This window comes from Lissotriton vulgaris, chromosome 12, assembly GCF_964263255.1.
Source record: "Lissotriton vulgaris chromosome 12, aLisVul1.2, whole genome shotgun sequence".
Classification (NCBI taxonomy): domain Eukaryota; kingdom Metazoa; phylum Chordata; class Amphibia; order Caudata; family Salamandridae; genus Lissotriton; species Lissotriton vulgaris.
In genome coordinates this window covers 749,083,548-749,105,874 of record NC_141700.1, presented here as the reverse complement: position 1 = coordinate 749,105,874, position 22,327 = coordinate 749,083,548, and the positions used below count along the sequence as shown (strand labels likewise).

The following is a 22,327-nucleotide window of genomic DNA, read 5'->3' as shown; positions in this document are numbered from 1 at the left end:
GCATGACATCTACAGAGATGCAAGCATGGTCAGAGATGAGAATTGGTTCAATCCTAGGGTTCAGACAGGAGAGAGTTAGTTTCTTATTGGTTAGTATATAGTCGACCCTCGAGTGAAAATTATGTGGGTTTGAGTAGAAAATTAATTCGCTACCTGTGGTGTGAAAAAGCCTCCAGATGTCAGTAAGATTATGTGTAGTGGTTATCTTTTGTATTTGTTTATGGGATTTTCTGATCTACGTTTACAGGTGGATAGTCTATCCAGTATTAGAACCATTGAAAGGTTAGAATCCTCACACAGTAGTGGTATACATGCTTAATTGATTAGTAAAAATCATTATAATAGAGAACATTTTTTGAAAAACAACTCGTCAGTTTCTAAAACCATACTGCATGTTTTCTTCACATTCAGTAAAAATCCTAAATATAGCCCTTAATCCATTAGTAACATCACATTTAAATAGCAAATGATAAAAGATTGAGATATTAAGTGATAGATACTTACATAAAACCAAGTCAGCACCTGTTACAATTTCATAGTTTTTCTAATTCTATGCTACTTCTGCTTAGAACTGTATTTTGAAAGAGTTGTAGGATTAATTATATTGTGAAAACTCTTTCAATTGGATCACAGTTAGGGAGCAGTAATAGATGATTACATTTTAACTTTATACTAAAACAAGGGGAGCGGGCTCTAATCATTAAAATCCTACTAGCAATTCCACAGGCTTTAGTGCTCTATTTATAAAAGAATAAATCCCTACAGAAGATGGAAAAAACTCTAAAATCCCAAGAAACACAGAGCCTTGAAAAGGGCAGCCAGTGTACCAGACCGTGCCACTATCAATTAGTGCAGTAAAATATGCCAATTGAGGTCTTGTTGGATTTAAAGCAGCCCAATGCAGGATTGTAATTGTTGACTTACTGGCTCTCCCATTGGGTAAGCCTTGTTGCTGCTCTCATGACAAGAGCATCGGATTCTCTGGGTTTATGGATGCAAGGATGGCTTGTCAGCAGGAGTGAACACCAAGTTGTTCCATTCACCCCAAAACATCGTCCTTTGGTCATTAAGCATTTATTTATTTATTTGAAAAGTTTTATAGAGCGCTGGCTAGACCCGGGGTTATTAGAGTAATTTACATGTGCAAAAACAAAATTACAGGACAAATAAAGGAATGTTCAATAGCAACTCATAAAAGCAAGTAAAATCAAACTGAAATGAGCCAAGGGCAATACACTTGAAAAGGCACTCCTTGGATGTTTATAAACATAGAAACAATAATCACAGATACATTTACATAGGGAGTGACAGAGGAAGAAAAAAAGGGTTCTGTGCTGGACTGCGGGTAAGGCATAATTAGATAATAGTAGGCGTGGGGCATCAAGTAGGGGAAGAGGTGGGGAAGGGTCCAATCCAAACCTGGATATCCGATCTCAATTCTCTCAACTGTCCGCTCTCTTTGTCCAATTCAGTGAAATCACTTGGTATTATCATCGACACAAATCTAACCCTTACCGAACACATAAAAAACTCTGCTAAAGGAGCTCTCTTTACTCTCTGCCATCTGAAGAAAATCAAACCATTTATTCCAACGGAAGACTTCAAATGGGTTGTCCAATCCCTGGTACTCTCCAAAATTGACTATGGTATGCTATCCTCACAGGAACCACCAAAGTTCACTTAGCCCCACTCAGATGTGATTTCTATAGAAAAGCACAGAGCCTCACGGACAGTCTGGCCGCGACTCGCCCCACTACTCAACCTGCAATATTCGTAAAGTTGGGGGCTTAAAGTTATTGGACATTTCCCATGCAGGAACTGTAGTGTGTGTCATCTAACTAAACCAGTAAAAACTCTCAATCTGGAACCTGGAAAAACATGGCACATCATGAAACATACTTATTGCAACTCTTGCAATGTGATCTATTTGATCACCTTCCCCTGTGGCCTCCGCTATGTCGGAATGACCAGCCGGACAATCAATGTCATCATTTGCGAGCTTCGGAACAATATCAGATTCAAGTGGAACACCACTAGGATGACAGACTATTATCCGGAGACAGGACATACAACTAACAACCTCCAATGGGTGGTCATTGAGCAGTTGGATAAAAACGCCAATAACCTTCAGAACCATCTCTTTGAAAAAGAGCAATGGTGGGTCTACTGCCTATCAACTAATAAAAAAGGTCTAAATGACAATATCCCTTGGAACTCACTAAATAAATTCTGAAATAAAGCTACGCACACAGCGGTTCCTGGCAATAGCATACTTATCAGATATTGCCAAGACACAGCTCATACATTCTAGTACAAAGAACTCATAATCACTACAATAGCCTTGAGATGTTCAAGCTCTCAAACCATACTCAAAATGTTAAAATGTGTTGAGACTGCATCCTTTGACGAAATACTTTGTGCATTTTTCTGGACTCCTGCATCATTAATTGTGCCACACTAGAAGGTGGCACTGTACGTGTTTCATCATACCCGGCCTCCTGAGGATTTTGCTCTTTATCAATCGCCCTTATTTTATCTCATGTAAATGATGGAATGGTGTCCAAAGCAATTTTGGCAGATCCCCTGGCGGCTCTGCAGATCCTTTAACATTTGAGCACTTATGCGATCTCAATGTCATGGCATAATAATCCCCAACTTCTATTTTCACAACTGCATTACCAACAGTAACTCGTCTATTTTTACACAACATTTTTTACTTAAGCACTTCCCAAGCATTGTGCCCCCCTTTTTTCATGGACAACGTATCCCTTAGCCGTCATTCATGGTGCATGCCCTCTATCTCTACCTAGAGGGCTTTAGATGCTCTAGTTGTTTTCATATTCAGAGACTCCGCCACGCCACAATACTGTTGGGATCCCAAACAGTACCACACTAGGTATTGACAGCGGACAGGTTTCCTGGATGGAGTAAGCTTTGGGGGCTAGCTGGGTGATAATTTTTCATGTTCCTTTCCGGGTTAAATCGATGACCTACTCTTGAGAATAACTGTCTCCCTTGTTCATCTCTCCCTCTGGGATTATTATTAGCTGCCTAAATTACGAAGCTTCTGTAAGACTATTCTCCCCAATATGTCACTTTTTTGTTGTCATTTTCTGCTGCCTACACAAGTTTTAATCCGGGTTTTCTTTAGTGCAGTAAAACCCCATTAGTCTTGACCATATTACATCGATTAAGCAGATTATTTTAATTAAACCAATCACACCCGCATGTTACCTCAAATTGAACACACACCAAGAAATGCTATTATGGCTTCACCCACAGTTGTGGATTAGAGGCCATCACATGTTTTTCCCTTCACTATGAGGCATGTTTGTGTGCACTACCCACCATGCAATATTTCAGCAAACACTATGTGTATTTTGCATACCCAGGTGTGAAGTATGTTGCCTTAGAATCCAGGTATCAAATAGAACGACTCAATGGCTGCACTGGTATACAGTTGATAGTACTCCTTCACATATTAGAGGAAGTGGCTGCAAAACCTGCCATCATTCCTATTTCAGTGTACTTGTTTTGTATGTCTTTTATGTTGTGCTTTGTTTTTCAGATTTTTGCACCTGACAGTGGGAACCATAAGTACGGCTACACCTTTGCACCCACAGCGCACCTTAGCACGTGTGCTGAAAATTTCACGTAGTCACTCAATTTTTTTATGCACTTCACTAGTCTTGGTCCTGTAGAAAGCCTGAGTATCTCTGGTGAGGCTGAAACATGTTGACCATTTTATGGGGCTAATGAAGATTAATTCTATCTTCATGATATCCCCTCTTTGCTTTTAATCCTAGAATCCTAGAGGTATTTTTAAACCGCAGTAAAATCACTCCTTTCACACAAAAAAACCCCAATTTCACTGTAACTCAGGCATTGTAACACAGCTGGGTTGCATTTGGCAGCCCAGCTGGGAACCCAATGATGAGGCATGCCACCCCACCAACTAGTTTGGTGGGTAAGGGTTATTCTTCAAAACCTACCCATTCCTGTGTATGGCATTGAGGCATCCATGTATCTGGATTCCGATATCAGGTCAGTCCACTTTGTTGCTGATCTATTGGATCTGGGGATAAGGACGTCTCCCTTCTTCTTCTTATTCCTCTCTCTCTCTCTCTCTCTCTCTCTCTCTCTCTCTCTTTGTTGTTCATTTGATATCTTCCCACAGCATAATCTCCTGACTCTAATATAGATAGTTAGAAGTTTTACTCTTCATAACGGTTATTAAAGAAGTCAGACTTGAACCGGATAGCCGCCTTGCAAGCTTTGTAAGTGCTACCTGAATTGTCAGTGTTTTCGCTCAGACCTCATCCCTATGTTTTGAGAAGGTGTACCTTGAGTCAAATTGAACACCAAGGTATTAGTAGGAGGCGGTGCTTTTAATCCCTTTATAGTTTAACTGCCAGCCAACACCTTGATGTTTTCTTGTCTCATCTGTGCTTGTCCTTGTCTTTGATAGATTTAATTCCAACTCATTGCAGGTTGTGTAGGAAAGCAACCGATCGAGCAGCCTCTGTAAGCCAACCCTTGTTTGACTGAGCAGGACTGGGTCATCTGCATACAGCAAGTTACTGACACAGGTTCCAAGTTTGAGAGGGTGGGAATTAACATCTTTCAGTGACTGTGATAGATCTGAGTTAAAGAGGTTAGAGATCCATTACCCAATTTTATACGGAACCATGTGTTTGTATGGTGGTGAATTTTAACCTTTAAGAGGGTGGATGGAATCCCCATTTCTGCAGTTTGGACCATAGCTGTCCCCTAGGTACACGAGTAAACGCTGTCTTGAAGTCAACAAAGTAGCAATGAATTAGCATTCTTGAGGCCGATGCTTTATCCATCAGTACTAATATCACAAGCAAATTTGTTATAGTTCCTGATTTTGCCATGAATCTTGTCTGATTAAAAGGTAGAAGATGGTTTTCTGTGGCCCACAATTACAGGCCTTCAAGCAGTAGACTGGCATAGTATTTAGATACAACATCCAAAAGAGCTATCATCCTATAGTTTATGGGGTTGCATCTCTTGCCACCTTTGTGGATTGTATGTATGATGCTTCCACGCCAGGACTCTGGAATAAGCTGACTAGACCAACAATAGACAAATAAGGGTACCAGGTGTTCATCCCAAAACTCAGTATCCTGCTTATATAAGGCCTGAGAGAGGGCATTTGGTCCAGGGGCCCAATTTGAATGGCCACTGGTTATGATTCATGCCGTTTGGGTAGTCAGTGCTTATGATGCCTTTAGTGCCTTTTGAGGAGGCTCCTCTGGCTGGGGAGGGGTTTCCGTGTCGGGTATTGATGGTATCTAGGTAGACATATATACTAGCTGCTCAGATGTCCCGCAACTCGTTGTGCCTAGGGCAGACTGCAGTTGACTTAGATTGGTTGAGAGGACCGATGGCATGGGTTTGACAAATGGACCCTCTTCCTTTTTAGACACTTTGAGATGAGCCAATGAAAACAATATGCATTCGTCTTCACACTTATTTGCACTGCTTTGTCCATAGATTCTCCCATTCACAAGGGGCTAAAAATCCTTTGGATTAGGGTTTATGCTTGCGTGGACTAATTTTGTCCAGAACTAGTCGGAAAATCTTTGTTTCTCTAGGAATACTGCTTGCCTAAATGCTTTTTGAGCTTGCTTGTAGATGTTATATTACTGTTCGTCCCCCAGGCACCTCTGTGCTTGTCTTAATGGCAAATTAAGTAGATTTTTTAGTTTCTAAGTCTATACAGATGCGATTGTTGAGTTGTCTCTTATGATTTTTTGTGGGATGAATGAGAATTTTTTAAGCAGTTGACTGGAAAAAGTCCCCCATACTGTAGTGAGTGGAATGTCGTCAAGGCCCCTTGCACATAACAGAAATCTACATGTTGTCATTATTGTTGGTGTAGAGAAGTCTGTCCATTTTAACCTTTTAAGGTTCTCTGTATATATTCCGCTTGTTGTCAGGCTTGTCATGGCATGCTGTGCTACACTGGAGGACAGGGTAATTGGGGTCGATGATCACTTTCTCCCCGTGCCCCAATAGAGTAATTTTCTATCAAAGAAAACATTTCCATATTGCATATAGTGTAGTAAGAAAGAATGAGTATGAAAATGTGTTGTTGTCCAACTTTAGGGTTTGTCCATGAGAAAGTGACTGTTCAGGGTTGTGTAGCCCAGAATGCTAAGCTGCAACACCATGTAGTCACCTGGTTTGCTAGTTTGCTGTGTTTGTTGCTGATTGGGTTTATTTGTTCCGTTGTATATTTATATCTCCACATGAATGTTTCATTGTGCTCATCTGGAGGATCTTGGAAGAGATTTGTGTTATAATCCCCTGAAATTAGACAGGCTATACTTCTATATTCACTTAATAGAATGACCATAATCCGGATCAGATGGTCTAGCTTGGTCCTTTTCTCTCTAGCATTTGGTGATTTTTGGGGAAGCTAACTACATCGGAGTCCTTCCTTAATCACCACCTTTTGAAAGCGCCAATCACGAGAGACCTAATGTGCTTAAAAAAACGCGCTGAACATTCGAACATTGTTTTCTCTTTTAAAAGCACTGATGAAAGCTACTGCTGAAACGCGTCTGCTATAATTAAAAGAGTCTGCTTTTACTTTCCCCGAGAGTGCCTGAAGTGTGCATTAGGTGGTGCAAACGTCGGAGCTAATATCTATTTGTGAGTTCCATCCTCACATTCGCATGGCACCCGCCTTAAGAGTTCTACAAAAACCTGCTGTGATGGAAAAATCGGAGCTGTGGTATGTAGCAGGAGTGAGAACCGTCTCCACGGGATGCCTCTGTCAACGCAAGTTGTGAATTATCCAAATTCATGGCAATTGGTAATCGTACTGCTGCCACCAGACACATCCTGTTTCTTGAACGGAGGCTTGGCGAGGGGATTGAATGCGCAGCACTTTGGTGGTGAAAACATCGGAAATGTGTGCAAGAACTAAAAACATGCCGCAACAGTAAGAACTTGGATTTTTACCTTATAAAACATGACAAAGTCGATATGACTGTTTAAATACTTTCTTGCTGTGCAGGCAGTTTGGGGAAGATAACTACATCGGAGTCCTTCCTTAATCACCACCTTTTGAAAGCGCCAATCACGAGAGACCTAATGTGCTTAAAAAAACGCGCTGAACATTCGAACATTGTTTTCTCTTTTAAAAGCACTGATGAAAGCTACTGCTGAAACGCGTCTGCTATAATTAAAAGAGTCTGCTTTTACTTTCCCCGAGAGTGCCTGAAGTGTGCATTAAGTGGTACAAACGTCGGAGCTAATATATATATATATATATATATATATATATATATATATATATATATATATATATACACATATGATCAAGCGCTCTGTGAAGCGCGAAACGCGTCGTGATGACTAAGGGAACACCATCTGCTAAATAAATCATCAATTTGCACAAAATTTTGGGTTCGAGTCCGTTTTTGCAGCTGTCTGGAAAGCTCTGCGCTCCATCGGATTATTCTTGGAATATATACACATATATATACACATATATTAATCAGAAGCATTTGTTTGATTGATTTGGAACTTCTTATCTTTATACCGGTAATCGAATCTCCTTCAAATGATAGCTGGTCAATGTTTGCATTTAGCTTGCCGGCAACATAGGTCTGCCGAAATTGTGCGATCTTAGAGCGAGGCGACCTATATTCCAAGTGCACTTCTATTGGGAGGCTTTCCTAGTACCATGTTTCCTGAAGAAGTGTGACCTCATGGTTTTTTAGGAACTTTATCACGTCCAATGACTGGGGTTTCATGATGAGTCCATTTATAATCCCAAGAACACACTGAAAGTCTGAGTTGGGTGCTATTTCAATCATGGTTTCTCTCGGAAAGGGCCACTGGCACCAGGCCCAGTCCTCCTTCATAGTCGTTGACTTCTCTGTTGCTGATTGGTTAATTAATGCAGGAGCTCAACTTTGAGCCGATTTTAATATTGAAAAAGCTGGATTGCTGGAATTATCTTTAGGAGCCAAAGGTATTGAAAGTACCGACTGGTACCACAGTTCAATTTAAGGAGTTATTTTGATACCCCAGCTGCTGAATTGGTCAGACCTTGATATTGCCAAACTCCTTGATTGCTGCTCATGCCAGTGTAAATAAAGTTGGTTCAATGGTTTGTTTACCTTGAATTCAATAGATATTATATCACTGGTTTCAAGATTACGCAGTTCCGTAGAAACGTTGAACAATTGAAGGATGTTCTCTCTGTTCAAGATATCATGCAGCCCTTGGGGAGAGTATTCCAGGATAAATAGCAATTAATATGTTGGACTTATTGTGGTTGGAACCCCTCATGGGGCCATGTAGTTGCTGTTGTCCTTTTTCTGCGATAGATCATTCCTCCTTTGATCGATGGTTACTTGTTGCATATGTTCCTCTTGTTCACTGTGAGGGTGGAAGACCAAAATATTAGGAACATTTTTGCACGTGTTTGCAGTATCCGGGTTTTTTGCGAGTGTTATCCAAAGGCTCTCCTTACCACCTAACTTTAATTCATCATTGTGTTGCTCAGACTACCTTTCTTTGTTTTGACTTGATCATGTTTGCCGTGCTCATGGGGTTTATTGGGACTTCAATTCCAGTCACTAAAGAATTTGATGAAAAAACTTGCTCAGAGTCCTTTTTTAACTCAACTGGGGTCAAGGTGGTGATTTCTTTGGTGGTGCTTCCCCCTGATGCCCAGACGTTTGCCTAAGTTCATTATAGTGGCATTGTGCGGATGTCACATTGCATGTCAGCACAGCTGAATGCTTTGGGGATGATTGTTAAGACAGAAAGGAGCTTCTATTGGTACTTTCAGTGCTTATCAAGACAGATCATGTATTGTTTTTATGTTTAGGAAATTAATCGCTGAAGATGCATTATATTGCAGCACTCTACTTATTGTGCTCTTTTGGCAATCTTTTTTTCTCCCTTTTACTCAGCTGTTGTTTTTGTGGTGGTTTATTCATTATTCCATTTCCTGAACCAGTATCCCCAGGATCCCCTATGCCTTGTCTTTAAGGTGGTCTGTGGTTCTGTCTTCAACACTGTTTGGTCCTAATTATCTAGTTTAAATTGTTGGTAAGTTCTGCGCTTAGTGGTTTCAGCTTGATTACCGGGGATAGGGTGACTCCTGAGGTGTCTTTCAGTGGAGTGATGGCGCTTGCAACTAAGTCCTTGTTTCCTGTATTAATTTCTTGCTTTACCCTAAGCTCATTAGAGACTGTCTGGGCAGTGGAATCAGTTGGATGTGAATGGGGGTACTGAGGCTGGTCCTGCAGCGCTTCTGATAGTTTCCTGATTTCTGTCAGGACTGTAGCAGGGGTATGAGGGAGGGAGGACAGCCTGTAGATTATTGCAGAACAACAACATACTGATTTTACCATATTAGCATTGGATTGTGCTTTTATGATCAGTTTTTAAGACATTCCAGTTTGTGGTCTATCCCTGCCGTGTATACTGCAAGTGTATTTGAAAGATCGACTTGTAAGTCAAGTTTATCAGAATGATAAGTTAATGCAGTTACTGTGGATTGTAGGGTTTACAGAAGTCGAGGACAGGGTGCATTGAACTCGATCACAGCCATATCACGACCTTTGTGTGTTTCAGCAATCCTGTTGAGGTCACCTACAAATCTGCCCTCGAAACCCCAAGTCCTCTTGACTTGAGTGACGAACACTGTATCTATACCGTTGCAATCAACTCCAACAGATCCGCTACTCTCCACAACAGAGGAATTATTAATAGCAGCCTAGCACAAGTTCCCATTTCCGCCTAAAATCGCAACACACACCCTGACACCTCTCTGTCCAGCCTCTTAATCAACTACCGCTCTGCAGTAAAGCATGCCGCCGATGTTGCTGATCTCATCCTGAGCCAAAAATCTGACAAATCAATCCTGACAGAATCTTGGCTCAATAAATCCTCATCTCCCTGCCTAGACTTCTTAGTCTCTCCTAACTATAATATCACAAGGCTAGACAGGCAATCAAAATAAAAAGGGGGAGTCATTGCCTGCATCTACCGCTCTAACCTCCTCTTATCTGAACTTCTGGCAGATCCCACAGACTCTTGCAAATACCTTGTACTCTTCATATGCAGCAATGCCACTCAACTGTGCAGACTGAACATCTTTTACTACACCCCAGGCATGAAGGACACCTTCACTGACCACCTCATTGAAATCATCACAGTCAAGGTTTCCCCCAATTCCAAAGATATTTCCCTTGGTGACTTCAATCTGAATTGGAATGACCTCAAGGACCCTCAGGTCAGCACCATTAAAGACTTCCTGACTGACCAAGCTCTTACCCAAGCCTGCACACTCCCAACACACTCGAAAGGCGCCACTCTTGACTGGATCATTGCTAAGGAATCAGCGGTCAAGCTTATCTCAATGACCCATGTGCAGGTCTGATCACCCTGCTATTACCTTCCACTTAGCACCCACAAGACAAGGGCATTGCAACCTGTGATTCAAAAACCTTGGGTAAGAGACACTAAGAACCTTGATCTCGGGAAACTGGCTGCACACTGCAAGATTGACCTCCCCCCTTATAGCATAATGGTCAACAACCTCACAAATCACTATACCACTACTATGGCTAATATTCTTGTTGATCTTGCTCCGCTAAAGCTAAAAAGAACCCAAATCAAAGACCGAAACCCCAGGTTCAACGGATTCTTCAACAATGAAAGGAGAACCCTCCGGCAGACAGAAAGAAACTTGGTGACTTCAATCTGCATTGGAATGACCTCAAGGACCCTCAGGTCAACGCCATCAAAGACTTCCTGCACACTCCCAACACACTTGAAAGGTGCCACTCTTGACTGGATCATAGCTAAGGAATCAGCGGTCAAGCTTATCTCGATAACCCATGTGACTGGTCTGATCACCATACTATTACCTTCCACTTACTTGGCAACCACAAGACAAGGGCACTGCAACCTGTAATTCCCAAACGTTGGCTTAGAGACACTGGGGGGCAGATTTACAAGCCCCTTGCGCCCCTTTTACTCCGCTGTTGCATCACTTTTCTGATGCAGCAGCGGCGCAAAAGATGCGCCATGGTGCGGGGTACTTACAATGTTACGTCACGTTGTAAAGCCCTGCGCAAAAAGGAGGCGTTCCTGCGCAGGGGGGGGCGTTCCTGCGCAGGAATGCCTCCTAAAAGTGTCTCAGTGAAATCTACAAGACTTCACTTAGTCACTTTGGGGCCCATGCTGCGTCAAAACCCTGCGCCTGCTTGAAGCAGGCGTAAGGATTGACACAGCTTTACGTACAGATGCGTCATGCATCTGTGGCGTTTTTGCCCATTGGTGCGCCTCATTGTAATGCAGTACAAAAGGGGGTGGTGATGGACGGAGCATCCGAATCAATCAAACACTCATACCCAGTCAAAAGATCTGGATTTAATCCATCACTGTTCTTTAGCCCACTCTGCCACCCCAGTTCAGACATGCTATATGCAAATCAGTCTGACCCTGTGCCTCATGAGAACAGTCCAGCCCGAACTGCCAAGCCATGTCTTCCCTGGACCAGAAACAAGCTACAGAGGACCGGTTTTTGGCATTCCAGCCGTCTTCAGCCCGGCTTGCTTGAATCCAGTGGCAAAGTGAGCAAGGGACTCACGTCTGAGCATACCCTGCCACACTTATGGGGACCAAAAGGAATACAAAAGGGGGTGGTGATGGACGAAGCATCTGAATCAATCCAACACTCACACCCAGTCGGTGACGGAGGCATGGCGCACAATAAGCAGCGCATCCCTGCTAATATACAACAACCTCACAAATCACTATACCACTACTATGGCTAATATTCTTGATAATCTTGCTCCGCTAAAGCTAAGAAGAAACCACATCAAAGACAGAAACCCCTGGTTCAACGGATTCCTCAACAATGAAAGGAGAACCCTCCGGCAGACAGAAAGAAACTGAAGACAACACCCCTCAGCATCCCAATTAAAACTTCTCTGCCAGACCAGAAATGCCTATAATAGGAACATCCTTAATTAAAGAAAAGAATTATTCAGATCAGAACTGGGGAACTCCATGAACAGACCCTGCAAGCTCTTCAAAATGGTCAAACACCAATCTAACAAACTGCCTAAAACCTCCAAAGAAACCCCCAAATCTCTAATAACATGCAAGGAATTTTCCTCTTTTTTCTCTTAAAAAATGACTGCCCTAGGAAACAAACTTAGATCAGCTTCCTACTCCCAACCCCCTCTGACACTGCCTCATCTCTCTGCACTGCCCCCCCAGATTTCACTCAAAAAGCGCACTGATCCAACTTTAAAGTGTACGACGACCTTTCCATCTAAAAAATGCTACCTTCCTTAAACACAAACAACCACTTTAATGACCCACTCCCCTCAAACTGCTTAGTCTCTGCCTCCCAATCTATCATTTCTAGTGGGACTGCAATAATCAACGCCTCCCTTCTTCAAGGGTCGATACCCGACTCTCTAAAAGCCAGTCAAGTCACCCTATCTTAAAAAACCTATGCTGAACCCTGCCTACCCAGCTTCCCCTGACAACTTTAGAGTAGATCTAATATACCACTCCATGCCAAAGTTCTGGAAAAATGTGTGCAACAGCAGTTGAGCCAACACATTACCAACTTCCATCTGCTAAACGACTTCCAATCCGGTTTCAGGCCTGGACAAAGCACTGAAACCACCATTCTCCACATCGTGGATGATGCCCTCCAAGCCCTTGACCAAGGCAAAACCTGTCTCCTTATCCTCTTAGATCTATCCTCGGCTCTCAAAAGGGTCAACCACAAAATACTCCTCGAATGCCTCAATCTCAGGATGGGACTGGGTGGCCCAGTCCTCAAATGATTTAGGTCCTTCCTTCAAAACCACTCTCAGAGTCCCCCAAGGATCAACCCTTTCCCCTACCCTCTTCAATCTTTTCCTCAAAACGCTAGCAGAAGTTCTTGGGACCGCCAATATCTCCTACCACATGTATGCCCACGATACCCAGATCTACATCAAAATCTCTTCTCTTGAGGAGATTCTCTCCCTGAATGAAGCCTTGAAGCTAACTGACCAATGGCTTATCCCTAAACAGCTCGAGCCTAAAGCAAAAAAAACAGAATTTCTTCTAATCTCCCCACCCAAGACCAACACTGACATACATGAATGGACAAACCCTAGAATGCAGCTTAAATATGCGTGACCACATCAACTCGATGGTCAAACCCCCAGATTTCACCTGATCTATCTAAGAAAACTCAAACCTTTCCTCAACACTCCTGACCTAAAAGTGGCAGTCCAGGCACTAGTCATCTCCAGTCTCAAATATGGACGTTCTACGCTCTCAGGCCTACCCAAGATCTCTCTGGCTCCCTTAAAAGCCTGTCTCAATGCCGCCACCAGACACCTAACAGGATGAAAGAAATTTGACCACATTTCACCACACCTGAAAGCTCTGAAGATGCTCCCTCTAGAGGCCAGGATTCAACTTAAACTGGCTTGCATCACTCACAAGGCTCTTCACATCAAATCCCCTGCCGCTCTCGCCACAAAACTCATGGTATCCGGAGGAGGCAGAAATTCCTGGTCCCCTGGAAACCTCTTGCTCCAGCCTCCGCGCTTGTGAAAGAAAAAATCGTACAATCGGGCTTTCTCTGGGGGCCGCACCAAGAATATTGAACTCACTCCCGCCTGCTATTAGAGGAATTCCGACTCTGGAAGGTTTTAAAAAGGAGGCCAACAACTTCCTAATGGGCAAATTCCTCACCTAGATTCCTGCATTGCATTCCCTTCAGCAACTTTGCTTTATATCCGATGACTGCTACACCTTGAATTTACAGGTTGCTACCCACCCGGCACCTCGGGGCATCCCACCCTTGGGCTCTTGGACTTCTCGGTCTTGTCAAATGTATGTACCTGTCTTTATCCCAAATTTTTCCACTCCTCCTCCATGTCTTTTGAGTACAATCTATTAATCCTGTAAAGCACACTGATACCCTAACGGGTCAAGTTTTCGCTCTATAAAACAGAAAAATAAATAAATAACAAATAAATAATAGATCTAATAAGGATTGATCGTTGGGCTCTCCTAGTATTATTTCAGAGTGGTCATAGTTAACAGGGGCTTGTGGCGTTATTGGGGTTAGTAGTTTGATATTACCTGGAGAAATTCTGGTCCATTGGGAGCTGAAAGTATTCTTATTTCCAGCTTATTCTGTGTTGTCAGTATGTGGGTTAAATTTCTGTTGTGGCCTCAGATTATTGGAAGAGTCCTCACTTGAGATGGTAATTGGAGAACAACTTTGTATGTTGGGACTTTGTAGAGTTGGCAACTGGTGGTTAGTGTCATCCCATGAATGAGAAGTTACTCTTAACTTAAGGTTTCTGGGGTAGAGTATTTTTCTTCTTTAAATAAACCATCTGGGTGTAAACAGGAGCTCTGCCTGTGTGGCTGCTCATGAATCATATATGATCTTTGATTTGCACAGGATCTGCTATCAGGCATGCTTGTTAGAACTGTATACGCGGTGCTGTCATTTTGTTGGGGCCATTTGACACTGAAGTTTTAGTTCTGCTTTTCTTGAAGTAATCTCTCAGGGTCCTCTTTTGTGCATCAACTACTATTTCTTTTCCCTTGTTGTCTTGAGTATTCGATTCATCATGTAGTGTTAAAATGTCCACTTCTGTTGTACAGCCAGAAGAGATTTGGGCCCTGTTCTAGATGCTGAGGTAGGGAGGCTGAGTGCCCAGGGGTCGGGGTAAGTTGCACAAAGATTTGGGATGTTAGAACCACACTTATATACGTAGGCTCTTTGATAGTTTCTTTATTTTGCATCTTGCAATGTTTTACTGTTTCTTTCCTTAATCTTCTGGACCTCATCATGTTATAGATATGACTTGGACTAGCTACTCCGACTTTCTCTTACCGATACTCTCTGTTGTTGATGGGAAGGTAGGGGCACTGCGCGGGCACTATCACCTCTAACCCCTTGTACTGCCCTTTGTCTTCCTGGTGGAGTGAATCTTCCTCCTTCCCATTCGTTGGTGTTGATTTCACCTCCAACCACAATGTGAATAGATAGGTGAGGAGGTAGCCGATTAGGACGTGGGCTTATCTTGATTGATTGAGCGCCCCCCTTATCTGAATTGTTATCCACTAGTGCAAGATAACATGTGCAAGAGCCGCTTTGCAGTGGAGGGCCCAGCTTCTGTATTGAAGTAGTGCATGTGAGGGAAAGTGAGAAGAGCTGACATGCTTACATGTAAGCTAAAATCCCTGGAGTCTTAGAGGTGTGTGTATGCAGGCTTTAGACTCTAGGTTGTATGGTTAGCATACATAACCTAGATATTGTAGCGTCTACATGTTAGTTGAAACATAAACACCTCAATAGTGTCAGATACCTTAAAAGTAATGGAAACATCAGATGCATCATCTACAAAAACAATACATCAAGAAAGAGTAGAGAGATGTTGGGAGAATGTGCGGACTGTGGGCCTCATTGCTATTCAATTCAGATTGACCATCCAACCTGCATCATAATCAGGCCCTGAGTCTTATCTGAATGAGTGGAGAGCATATCTGAACTGTCATCAAATGATCCTAGCACAGGACCAGTTTGGAGGTTTGTTCATAAGGACATGTCTTGTTGCTGATTTTGGATGTAAGAGTCAAGTTCAGTTGGGTAATCAAAAATAAAAGTCTTCCCCATGTTGATGATTTTGAATCCATCTGGGCTGATGAACAAGAGCCTGATGTTCAAAGGAGTGAATGAGTTCTGCAGGGCTAAAAAAGACTTTCCTCCTGATAATTGTTTTTTTTGCATAGGGCTGGGATATTCTGATCTTTGTGTCATTCCATGTTAGAGATTTTGATTTCCTCATGTGTGACAGGATAGTCTCAGGGTGCTGGAGTCTGAGCGGTCTGAAGATGAGCAGGCATGGGATTCTTGCATCCAGGGTAGGCCTATTGGGAACTCTGTGTACCCTTTTGATTACAATTGGCCTCACAAATTTGATACCTAGGGTTTACGGGATCCATTGTTCTAGGAATGAGACTCATGAAGACACTTGATTTTGGTCCCTTCGGGCAGTCGAAAAATTCTTAGGTTTTCTCTTCTGTTCCTATTTTCATGGTCAGTAATGTTTCTGGAGAGGGCGCTAATCTGTTTGACTGTGTCATAGGTGAGTTTTTTTATCTTTGCTGTTTTCACCTTCAAGCATACTTATTCTTGATTCAGCCTCACCTGTATGTGTGTGTAGGGATTTGAGGTAATTTCACTTGGTGGATAACTCAGTTTGGGAGACATCAGTGTTAGCTTTGTTGCATTGTGCCAGTTTTGAAGGGAGGAGAGATTGTAAAGAATTAGGTAAATGTTGAACCCTTGGTATATACTCTGCTCTGCCAGTGGAGTGTGCAGAAATTTGCACAATCCGCGCACTGCTGGGAATGCGGAGTATAGGGCAAAACTCTGACTCCGCAGCGGAGTGGAGTTAGCCAGCCTGCTCCATCCCAGAAATACAGTGTTACAAACTATTTTAAAATTCAATAAAATCAAACGTATCTGCCCTGCGGCGTCACCAGGCACCCTTCTCCTCCTCGCCATCTCTCTCCTACATGGGTTACATCTTGAGAGAACTGTGCATGTGTGCGCTCATGCGCATTTCTTGGAAGGCAGCTTTTGAGAAATGCATATCTGCGTGCATGCACGCATGCACAGTTCTCTCAAAATGTACCCCACGTAGGAGAGAGGTGGCAAGAAGGAGGAGGGCAGCCCAGGGACACCACAGGACAGGTAACTGTTTTTTATTTAATTTTAAATCAATTTTTAACTGTTTTTTATTAATTGGGTGGAGGTGGGTGGCAGAGCAGAGCGTAGCGGAGTTCCATGCAGTTCCCCCCAACTCCATGGACCTCCGCGTAGTCTCACTACGCCAGCTCCTCCCAGGGTTTTTCATTTTATTCTTGACATATAAGGGTTGTTTTGGCTTGACAGGCAATTCAATGGTGGAAGATCTTGTTTAGCCCTTTTGAGAGAAGCTTTCTGTTCCTTGCTGTCTTTGTGGTCCTTCATATCTCTATAGTCCTTTTTGTCAGCCATTGTGGTGAACCATTAGACCCATTTCGATTGTTGTTTTATTCTGGGCTCTGAGTTCATCGCAGATAATAAAATGAAAGAAGGAGTCAAGATGTTCAAAGACAAGCAGATTAGGTAGTCAAAGCTTGTTCCCACATCGTCTAGAGAAACTTGGATACAGCTTAGAAGAACAAGACACGGCTTCACCCAGCCCCTGTAACACTCAGTTAGCCTCAATATGCATTTCAATATGTGTGATCAAAGCGTGGTGGCTTACGTCAAAATTGGGCAGGTCATTGAGCCGCTCACCGACAAGAGCACAGTAGTTAGCAGGGTCAGTTGAGCAGCAGCTAACAATGTATTGATGCCAAAAAATAATACTAATATTCGAATATTCGTGAGACAGATCCTATTCAGATCATTACTGGAGGGCACAGTGAGTCCCATCAATCAGATGTGTCTTGTTGCTTTGCTCCAAATGTCCCCTTCAATCAATCATACACATTACTGTGAGGGAAAATGGAACCCATCTAATAAAACATATGCAAGATGATCAATATGTCCTAATGACATAGAAGTTGGCATCCAAAAGAAGGTGTGAGCTTGGCTCAAGCAATAGATTGCTCCGCTCTGACACAGACCTTATGTGTAGGAACAGCTATGCAAGATTTCAGAACAATATATGTCTCATATATGCCTGTAAATTCAGTTAAGCAAACCCTTTTGCAAATGCAATGTGATATACTACTTGGCTCATTGTCTGTGTTATACTTTGTCCTACTGCATAAAATTTGACATGGTCACCAGAAAGTCACACTTTGACTTAGTTAGAAGAGTTAGGGCCAGATGTAGGTAAGTTAATTTTACCGATTCATAAATAACGAATTTTACCGATTCGCTATTTATGAATCGGTAAAATAGAAGGGGGGAGATGTAGGGCAAATCGGTAATTGAATTACTGATTCTGTAGGAATGGGTATTTACCGAATCGGAAAATACTGATTCGGTATTTTACTGATTCTGTAAATTTACCGATTCAGTAAAATAGGCCATCTACATCTAGAATAGCCATTTACCGGTTGGTAACGGCCGAATCGGCCGTTACCGGTCGGTAAATGTCTACCTACATCCGGCCCTTAGACCTCTGGCTAGGTGCTACAGCAAACCACACTGGATCATAGGTGATTTCAATAGGTAGATTTATTTGAAGATAGTAGCCCTGAGGATAGCAGATTATCAATCACCACTCCTGCTGCTGGCAAATGCCTCACTCTGTCAGCCAAACACCAAACTGTCCTAATGGACACGTTCAAGTTGACAGAGCGAGCTGCACACAGCACACACTAAGAACTGTGTCATGTGAGCAGCCTGTCTGCCACGCGCCACAACGCTTAACTCTTCCTCACAATGTTCTGACCTGCCCACCTTTACCATCATGGTGAACGGCATGGTCTATGATAGAAAGACATGCAGAAAGCTCCCACCTGATCAATATAATATTTGTCACATAACTGGGAAATGTGGCAAAGAGGTTACCATGATGCATTTCCCTGTCTGTAGCCATGGATTTGAAACCTAAATGAACTTTGTAAGCTAGTCATGCTGGCCATCTTTAGGCCTGTTGTAATCTGTGGCTTGTTATCAACTGAGGCCGTGTCCTTCACTAGCCTGACAGTATCACCATCATTGTCCCCTGTTGCAAAAGCCCATCAACCAGAGCCATTCGCAAAACATTTGTTCTCATTATGAAAAGTGAAAATAAGTATATTTTACAGATGAATACCAAAGCCTCACATTGTGCCTAGCAGGCTCATATTTCTGTAGCTTTGCTATATTTTGTAGAAGCTCTTTTTCAAGCAGATCTCTGTGATGATTCAATGCCAGTAATGATCACTGCTTCAGCCAATCATATTCATGAAAGTTAAACATGGCCCTATGTTTTGCTTTCAGGTCCCTGTCTCTGTCTGCTCTCCCAGCTGTCGAAAAGGATTCCGAAAAGCAATCAGACCAGGAAAGCCAATTTGTTGCTTTCAATGCTTTCCATGCAGATTAGGGGAGATATCAAATCAGACAGGTAGGACGCTCAGCACATGAGTGACCTTCTGTTAAAATATTAAATTTGTTAAGGAAAGAGCTCTTATGTATTTCTCCATGTTTCCTTTTCTAGATTCCATTGAATGCTTTAAATGCCCCTGGGATCAGTGGTCCAATGACAACAGAGATTGGTGCATTCCAAAAAACACCGACTTTCTCTCCTATGAGGAACCCTTTGGAGCTATTTTGGCAGCAAGCAGCATTTTCTCTTCAGTGATTCCTATTATTATTATGGCACTCTTTTATTACCACAGGAACACGCCCATCGTGAAAGCAAACAATACTAGCCTCAGCTTCCTCCTGCTCATGTCCCTTACCTTGTGCTGTCTATGCCCACTGACTTTCATTGGTTGCCCCACAGATATGAAATGCCTCCTGAGGCAGGCAGCCTTTGGCACTACTTTTGCAGTTTGTGTCTCTTGCATTTTGGCCAAAACCGTCATGGTGGTCATTGCCTTTAAAGCCACCAAACCAAACAGTAACTTAAGAAGATGGGTTGGCCCTCAACTGTCGTATACGATCATCATTGCCAGTACCCTCATTCAGGTAGTTCTCTGTGTCCATTGGTTGGTTTTTTCTCCCCCTTTTTCAGAATATAACATTCACATTCATCCTGGGCTGATAATAGTTGAGTGCAATGAAGGATCTCCCATTTCTTTTTGGTGCATGCTGGGATATCTTAGTTTTCTGGCTCTTCTCAGTTTCATTGTGGCATTCTTGGCTAGAAATTTGCCTGGCAGCTTCAACGAAGCCAGATTCATCACCTTCAGCATGCTTGCTTTCCTCAGCGTATGGCTTTCATTTATTCCAGCCTATCTCAGCACTCGAGGCAAGTACATGGTGGCCATGGAGATTTTTGCAATCTTATCTTCTAGCTCATCCTTGGTTTCCTGTTTATTCTTCCCCAAATGTTACATCTTCTTGTTTAGATCAGAGATCAACACAAAGGAATATCTGATGGGTCAGGATGCAGGCAAGAGCATGAAGGTGAAAAGGATTTAAAGCATTCAGCTTCAATACTGACAATTGCTTGTCCCCGATGAAGGAATCGGTTTAAAAGGGATTGATCCAGGAAGAGTGACATGCACAAATAACACAACTGTGGCCTGGGAAGGTTGGGTGGAAGATGAAGCAGTTCAGCAAAAACACTGTTCCTCATCTATGTTTAAGACATAGCCACCTCTGTAGCCACTGGCACGTTCGACTCTTGACCTCACAATATGTTTTGAATGTGATTAGCCCAAACCCACTTCAACTGACCCAGCAGCGAAAATAAAGACTCCTTCAATGAGGTCTAAATTAATTACCTGCGACATGCTTACCCTCCTCAGTGCTTGGCTCTTATTTCTGATTTGTTTTGTAGAATATCATATGCCATTTTTTAGCTGAGACCATATAGAAAATTCTAAGAGTATTTAATTAGGAAGAGGCAGGTGGCATCAATATGATATAAAATTCTTTATCCCTTAACATACTACAGTCACAACCACTTATTTGTTGCAATATATTATTGTTATTATATTGTATTTGAAGGTTTGTTGATGCCATGGCTAGTCAATCAAACACTGTAAATGCTACACTGTCTTTTATTTGATTTTATGTCTACTCACTGTTCTTGCATACTCTGCTTGCACGTGTGCTCATAAGTGGGCAGTGGGGTCCGTTTTTAGGCTTCTTTGTTTTCAGGGCTGTGCTTCTGTCTCTCCCTGATACCAGAAGGAGTCACGCACTTTTCCCTGACTTCTGCCCCATTCCGTCACGGTTGAGTGCCGATTGTGCAGAGGGCGTGTCAACAGAGTCAGCTGGCCGGGCGCGCATTTGAGGCATTTTCGGGTTGTCTCCATTCAACCCGATGCCAAGGCGAGCATGCAGCGGATGCGCTGAGGTCTGTTGCTCTCAGTTTTAAATTTACAGCTACACTGTCTTTTATTTGATTTTATGTCTACTCACTGTTCTTGCATACTCTGCTTGCACGTGTGCTCATAAGTGGGAGGTGGGTTTCTTTTTTAGGCTTCCTTGTTTTCAGGGCAGTGCTTCTGTCTCTCCCTGAAACAAGTAGGAATCACGCACTTTTCCCTGACTTCCGCACCGTTCAGTCACGGCTGAGTGCCGATTGTGCAGAGGGCATGTCAACAGGGTCAGCTGGTCGGGCGCGCATTTGAGGCATTTCTGGGTTGTCTCCATTTAACCCGATACCCTGGCGAGCGTGCAGCAGATGTGTGGAGCGGGTGCCCCACTGGTGCGCCAAAGGTGCGCCAAACGCAAGCCCGTCTGCGCCCGTCCGCGCCTGGCCATTGCCAGATGCCAGTCACGCTGCCGGTTTCACCAGAGGTAGGATTACCTACTCTGTAGCGGGTCTCTTATCTTTTCAGAGAGTTTTAGGCTCCTGCAGACACCCTCCACATATCACCTCAGAGGGTCCTTTCTGCTGTCTTCACTGTGGCTTTAACTCTTGGGCATCGCCTGTTCCCCCAGGCCCTCTACTCAGCAACAGCCCCAGTAAAAAACTGCTTAGTCTCAACCAGGGTTGGATTGGGAATGAAAATCGGCCCGGGCACGCAAAAAAAAAAACGGCCCACATTTGCATAAACACTCCTCATCACTGCTTTGGTGTAATCTTTACACTCCCCACTGTAAACTTTAGTGGGGGGTGTAAAAAAATGCATGCATTAGTTTACACTGGTAAAAGAACCAAGTGAGGCCACTTCTACTCAGGCCCCTTGCCCCCGCTCAGTATGTGCAGACATTAATGGGCCGGCCCGAGAGACAAAGGGAGGAGTGATACCTCTGCTAAACGGAGGTAATGAGCGCCCATCCGCCTCTAGAAAGGCCACTCAGACACCCACTGGGCCGCTGACTGTATCAGAAGAACAGAGACAGTGCCCAAATGGCCCCCAGACTGCTAAAACAAAAAAAAAAAGCAGCCCACAGCAGAACTCGGACACCAGCCCCTCGGGCATTGCCCGAATGCCCGCGTTACCAATCCGACGCTGGTCTCAACTACCGTTCCTTAGTTAAACATCACGCCAATGTCTACGACCTGTTACAGGATGAAGAGCCAGATGCCCTTTTTCTAACTGACACATGGTTGTCTGATGACAATGTGGCAGAACCGGGCCTGGCGCTCCCTCTGGGTTTTAGTATCAAGACACT

The 22,327-nt window shown here is 43.2% G+C and overlaps 1 protein-coding gene across 1 annotated transcript in view; it reads left to right on the top strand.

Annotated features, from left to right (window-relative positions):
- The window catches only part of LOC147678571 (vomeronasal type-2 receptor 26-like), a 93,726-nt gene extending 73,550 nt beyond the window's left edge, over positions 1-20,176 (top strand). Inside the window, exons 3-4 of the mRNA XM_086945699.1 lie at positions 19,031-19,154; positions 19,248-20,176. Of these exons, the coding sequence (XP_086801825.1) occupies positions 19,031-19,154; positions 19,248-20,176 (1,053 nt within the window). The remainder of the gene's footprint in view (positions 1-19,030; positions 19,155-19,247) is intronic.
- Positions 20,177-22,327: the final 2,151 nt, after the last annotated feature.